This window comes from Tachysurus vachellii, chromosome 26 (assembly GCF_030014155.1).
Source record: "Tachysurus vachellii isolate PV-2020 chromosome 26, HZAU_Pvac_v1, whole genome shotgun sequence".
Classification (NCBI taxonomy): Eukaryota; Metazoa; Chordata; class Actinopteri; order Siluriformes; family Bagridae; genus Tachysurus; species Tachysurus vachellii.
In genome coordinates, this window is record NC_083485.1 from 4,225,623 (window position 1) to 4,231,966 (window position 6,344).

General features: G+C 41.9%; 1 protein-coding gene across 1 annotated transcript; it reads right to left on the reverse strand.

Moving 5' to 3' along the window:
- Positions 1-257: 257 nt before the first annotated feature.
- Positions 258-6,046, reverse strand: nup88 (nucleoporin 88). Its single transcript, XM_060863341.1, has 17 exons — positions 5,774-6,046; positions 5,398-5,567; positions 5,121-5,246; positions 4,702-4,788; positions 4,391-4,567; positions 4,075-4,255; positions 3,715-3,865; positions 3,528-3,626; positions 3,354-3,444; positions 3,051-3,155; positions 2,777-2,935; positions 2,357-2,482; positions 2,193-2,258; positions 1,988-2,068; positions 1,086-1,212; positions 618-736; positions 258-465 (listed from the first exon to the last, which is right to left on the reverse strand). The coding sequence occupies exons 1-17, from the start codon at positions 6,008-6,010 to the stop codon at positions 402-404; spliced, it is 2,166 nt and encodes a 721-aa protein (XP_060719324.1). The 5' UTR covers positions 6,011-6,046; the 3' UTR covers positions 258-401.
- Between the last annotated feature and the right edge of the window lie 298 nt (positions 6,047-6,344).

Consider the following 6,344-nt stretch of genomic DNA (forward strand, 5'->3'; position numbering starts at 1 on the left):
TGTCTAACCTCTTTACCTCTGTTACAAAATGCTGACACTGGAGACTCCTTCCAAACAATTTGTGAAGCACGAATCATCACTGGTACCGTACATCATGTCCAAATCACAGTATTAGCTATTAATCTAATCTAAAAATGGTAACATATCAATACAAGTGATTTAATCTAATGCCAGAAATACCATCAGCGTCAAATTTATCACCACCTTCTGCCCAAATGAGAATACACCAGTGCTGAATAACCAAGCGTTCTCAAGTGTACAAAAAAAACACATTTTATTCTTCCCCCAAAACATATAAAGAGTCTTGTATACAAAACTATCAGCGAAGAAATCCGACATTGAGCTGGAATATAACGTTTTTTTGCTGTATGTGGTCAGCGATCGTTTCACGCTACTTCTCTTCAGAAACTGAAATGGTTCTTGATGTCTTTGATCTGCTTCATCATGTCAGCAATGTGTTCGCCCCTGTGTGGAAAAAAAAATTGGTATGTTGGTCAGTTAGTAAATAAACGAGACAGGAAGTAAAAAAAAAAATATATATATATATATATATATATAAATAAAAAAGAAAGTGTTTTGACAATGCTACAATGTTGTTGTTTTTATCATTGACTCACTGCTCCTTTAAGACGCCCTGCACACACTTCCTCTGATGGACATTCAGCGTTATGGTGGCTCGAGCTGAATTTGAGCCTTTATCCATCTGCTTCTTCTGGTAATCCTTCTTCATGTTGACCTGAGAAAAGCAGATCATGAGATGAGAATGAGATTTACGCTCAGGTCTTTAAGTGCAAATAAGCAGACTGTCCAGAAGGCTACTTGTGAATGGATCACAAAGATGCAGACCTTCAGAGGTTTTTGGAAATCCCCTGACCACCACGACTGCACCATATGACACTCATTCTATTCCTTCTTATGTAAGTGCACCACCCGTGATGTTGAGTGTTTAAAACAGTACCTTGCCTAATTATTACCAACTGGCTACTTACGTGGTTGGTAAATGTACGTAGAACTAAATTTAGAGGGTTTGCAGTGCTTAAAGCAAAAGGATGCAACAACAGGAAGTGACATCCGATGTAACTAGCCTGTGTGATGCTGTTGCCGAGATGTCGCAGCTGGTCGTTGATGGTCTGCAGCTCTTTCTTCATGTCCTTCTCGCTGTCGGACAACACTGGAAGCTGACTGCGAAGGCTTCCCAGCACGTGCTTCATCCTACATACACAAAACCACCCACCCAAAAAAAAAAAACAAAAAAAACACAGTAACCAAGTGAAAATTAGCATAATAACTGAAGAACTTTTCATTGAGAATGCGCACGAACTAGTGTTAATTTCTTCAGACGAGACAAAATATGTTCAACAACCTTTTTTTCATGACTAAGACGAGACGATGACAAGACTGCACCACTGTCCAAAAACGCTGACTAAGACTAAATTAACATGCATTATTGTTGACGAAAAAAGACGAGACGAAAATGTTTTGTATAAAATAAAAACTAAGATAAAATCTCTTCATTTTCGTCTACAATTGTCTCTGCTTTTTCATCAGCTGTTACGCCTTTAAAATATTCACAACGAGTTCGCGGCTTTGCGCTGTTTAGTGTGTGTGTAGAAACAATTCGTCCACACGCCACTCAAAAAAAACTCCTGAGCGCAAGTCCACCCCTGGTCTAGTCAGCTTTTTGTGTTAAATTATATTTCCTGTCGTTGCGCAGGCTCTTTTTTTGTACACGATGTGTGGTCAAGTTCGAGTGAAACATATGTGAAACACCTTTTTACGGAAATGTTTATCAGTAATAATCTCAGTAATAATGTGTTATTTTAAAAAAAAAGACTACAATTTTTTGACTAAAACTAGACTAACAAAAAAGATATGTGAATGACTAAATATGACTAAAACTAACAAGGACATTTGGCACTAGACTAAGACTAAATAAAAAATAGGTGATGAAATTAACACTGGCACAAACAAAAAAAAAAAAAAGCACCTGTTCATAATAGTTTCCTGTTGATATTTAGCACCCTCGTACTTGTCGGCCAGGCGCTCTGCTGCCTCCCTCAGGCTCTTTCTGTTCAACACAAACCCATCATGAACAAAATAGCATGTACTGCTGCTGGAAACTAATGACTCATGACCGAGCGCAACAAAATAAATGTATTTGTATTGTTGGTTTTCACTCCATTCTGTTATACCTCTCCTCCCGGCACATCCTGAGATCTTCCAGCTGTTTGTTCTTCTGGCTAGTCAGCAGTTTGACTCTGAGTAATAACAGACAGAATAATCACAACTGAAGTAATAGCGTCATGATTACGGTCTACGTGTCTATTCCTGAGAAACTTCCGGGTTAAATGTGTACCGTTTTTGCATTTCTTCACGGGCCAAGTCCAGCTTGAGGATGTACTCCTCCCGAAAGACCTGCGTGGATCTGCTCAGTAGTTGCAGACACTCTGGGGTGGGAGTAGAGGAGTCTTTGTCCCCTGACCTGAAACACACACACACACACACACACACACACACACACACACATGAAATCCCTAGAACACAGATGAAAACTCTGACCAAAAGTCCATGATCGTATTGGAGTCTGATCTGATCTGAGCAGTGTGAAGGTTCAGGGTTTTGACTAAATAACAGCTCTATACCAAGTGTGTCTAATATGTTTCACAGTGTTCTAGGGATTAGGGCTTATCTCCAAACTAAATAAGCCTCATAAGTGTTCAACAAAAGCTCATCTGATCGGAGCGCAAGCCTTTAAGACAAGATTTCCATCACGTACCTGAGCATGAGCGGATTGGTGGAGTTGCGTGCCAGGATGTTCCTGATGTGCTGCTCGAACGAGTCGTGAGCCAGTCCACGCAGAGGAGAGCTTACAGAGCCTTCCTCCGCTCCCATCCGTGTACACAGCAGAGGAGGGGAAGGAGGACGCATGGAACTGCTGCAAGGTGAACAGGGAATAAAAGCTCTTTTAATGTTCGATGTGGGTTTGTGACCTTTTTCCTCGTTGTGTCAGGACAAAAGTCCGAGACTAAATAGATTTCGGTGAGTCTTACAGTAAAGGAAGCAGGAGACATTCGTAAGTGCTGGTGATGCAGATCAACGTGGCACCCAGGGACAGATCAGACACGATCCAGAAACCACGAACAGGAGCAGGTAAACTACACACACACACACACAACAGGTCCATGGTTCAACTCAACCTCAGGGAGCGGCTGGATGTTTTAGGCCGGTATTATTAACCATTCATATGTGGATTTTTTTTTTTAAATATTAGTTTGTAAAAAAGTTGGTAAAGATTCCATTTATTGACCCTCTGCATCTACCCTCTGTAGATGTTTAACACTACTGTTAGGTACCTGCTTGTGAGAGGTTTGGTGCAGAGGATGTGCTCGACTATGCAGCGCTGCTCAGCTGCCAACTCCTGTAGGCTGTCCTTATCCTCCTCATCTGCACACACACACAGCATTTTACTGGACTAGAACTAAATCCAAAGACGTTCACGTTAAAGCAAAACGTCCGCAGCGCCTCACCTGACTGCAAGAACTTGTGGAGTTTGTTGAACCACACGAGTCCTACGCTGTGAACGCCGGCTTCGTGTGTACAGTGGTACCTGTGCTGACACAGAGGGTCTGAAAAACAAACCACAAACAGATATTAAGAGTAGTTGAGAGTCACAAAGAGAGCTGTATTTTTTTTTCCTCCTCACACCAGGCTGACCTCCGTGTAACCGGATCGGACAGGTGAAGTCCGAATCTGTCGGGTCGTCGTCTTCCCCGGCGGCCAGTTTGAGAGTGAGCTCCAGCTCTACGCACTCGAACACGTAGAGCGATGGTACTGACTCTGATCCTCGGGACCACCTCTCTACAACCTGCACACATCGCACACACAACAAACATTAAACATCGACTTATGTTATTAACTATACACGATACCACACAATGTTAATGCAAAAAAGACACAGAAATGACTGATGATTTAATACAAGCCATTACCTATAGGTGCCAATACTTCTGGATGTGACTATAACATACTATGTAGGTTTATTACACTAACTGGAGGGCTTCTGTTTGTACTTACTCCACCATCCTCTTCCTCCTCTGCCTCTAACACTACGCAGTGATAGAGGATTCCTGCTTCAGTGGCGATCACAAGGATGTTGGGCACGCAAGGCAGACATAGCACAGCACAGGCGTCGTAGCCGTAGTTATCCTCTGCAGCAGGGTACATGGGTAGAGGACCCAGAAGCTTCCCTATATTACTGACACACACACAATAAAGGCCCTTATACACTGAAAAACTTTCAAAATATTCTGAATAATATCTCAAAGTGAGGACAATATATGCATAAGAAACAGATATGAGTTTCTGTGTGTTTACGAACAAGAGGCCTTACGTGTAAGTGAGGGAGGTGTAACTCAGAAACGTTTCTCCATTCCCGTAGAGGATGTATAACGGGTAAACCAGCAGGTCCTCCTTCAGCCGCATGCTGGCGAGGTGGCGAGGTGCGTCGACTAACGGCCCAAAGTCAAACGCCACGGCGATCTCACCCAGAGAGGCTGCATAGGAACGCCTAGAGGAGAGGTTGTTGGCGTCATTAACAGTAGGATCCATTATTTATTCACAGCGAATGATTTGGATCTCAGAATAGCTTGGATTAAAATGCAAGTAAATGCAGTGTAGAGCCACAGTGTTGTGTTTGTTTACCCTCTTGGGTGGATGCTGCTCTCCTCCTCAGACTGAGACACTGGAAGCACTCGAGCTGGAGTCTGAGACTCTTTAACACTGTAAAATCTACAGAAACAAAACACAAAAGCGGTCAAGATAAATACAATCCCATAAAATCTAGCATAAAAACTGAAACTGTTAAATTAGTACCGTTTGCCAATGGTTATTTTTTTTTATAGGTTATTTTCTAATAACAACTGCAAATTCGTATCAATGGGATTTTCTGAAATGTAAACAGGACCAAAAAATATGCTAATACTTTTTCTTTGGTGGGAGAAATGATTTTCTGCGAATACTTGAACTTGAACTCTACAGTCTTTAGGTCATCAAGAACCTCTCGGATTAAACAACAAGCTTTGCTCGTGTTATTCCGACATGCTCACGGCACGCGCGAGTACCTGATGGTGTTGTCTGAGGTGAGCAGTACTAGATGGGGCTCCTCGGTCTCACTGGGATACCAAGCAGCCTGGCGCAGGGTCACGGAGGTAGAACTGGTGAAGAAGCGCTCAGCCACTGGAACAGTCCTGAGAACAGACAGCAGCAAAGAACTTCATTAGAAACAACAGCGCAATTAGTACAAATACGAACTAATTTATTACTGTTTATACCAGGAAAGTAACATTACACGGTGGTGGAAGGGTTTTCGGGACCAGCGTGTCACATTTCTGAACTCACCTGCAGTTGATCTGAAGGCGTCCACCTTCAAATTCAGACTTCTTACCCCAACGCTGGGGTAACTCAAGCACTGTTACCCCACGCTGACCAATAAGAGCAACGTGATACTGAGTGGGACTAAGCAGAACCTGACACACCTCAAATAGTGGTGGGTTGATGCACATCAAAGTCTGTAAACAAGATAAAACAAAACAGACAAAACAAAAAAAAAAACAAGACAAAACAAATATCTTAGAGGAAACATGATTAAGTACTGTTTCTGACACCAGGAACAATTCTGCCTCCCATTTAAAAGCCTAATAACATTATGTAGGTAACTCCCTTTATCTGTAGAGTGATAAATAAGCACGTTATCTGTATAGTAAACAAATCTAACCTGGTGTTTGTCAGTGTGGGAAACGAGCTCGTTGTTGAGCTGCCGCAGGTTTGTGGTATAAAACACGCTCTCTAAATTATCCCACACAAACAAATCTCCGTTCAGACAAAAGGTAAGGTTTTTAACTATCCTCCTGCTCGTCCCTTGTGGCTCCAAGTGCCTGCTCTCTTGCAGTTTACAGAATATTTCATGACTAGGCAGCGCATTTCTCCAAAGGTCCACAACCAGCGTCGCCATTTTTTCCGTGTGTCGTCGCAGGGTGATGACGTCAAGGCGGGCTTTATGGTTTATTGTTTATAGTATAAACTTCATACCTAATGTGATTTTATTTAGGGAATAGCTCTTTTTGTTGGTTGGTTGCCGTAATGGTGAATGAAAATAGAAGCAAATATTTTCTTAAATGATTTAAAAAGTATTTTTCCTGTGTTAATGTAGGTAGGTACATGTAGGTGAATAAGGAGGTAAATAAATGGGTATATATTTGGGTTATATAGTGGATGACAAGGGAGGCTGTGATGATGTGATGACATACTGTGAGAAAAGGCAATTAATTTAAAAGAAATTAAAAGAA

Coding starts and splice junctions, on each gene's coding strand:
- nup88 (XM_060863341.1), bottom strand. CDS start 6,010: ATGGCGACGCTGGTTGTGGACCTTTGGAGAAATGCGCTGCCTAGTCAT. Junction 5,568..5,773: donor CCCACACTGACAAACACCAG/GTTAGATTTGTT, acceptor TCTTGTTTACAG/ACTTTGATGTGCATCAACCC. Junction 1,213..1,987: donor CAGGAAACTATTATGAACAG/GTGCTTTTTTTT, acceptor TTGTGTATGTAG/GATGAAGCACGTGCTGGGAA.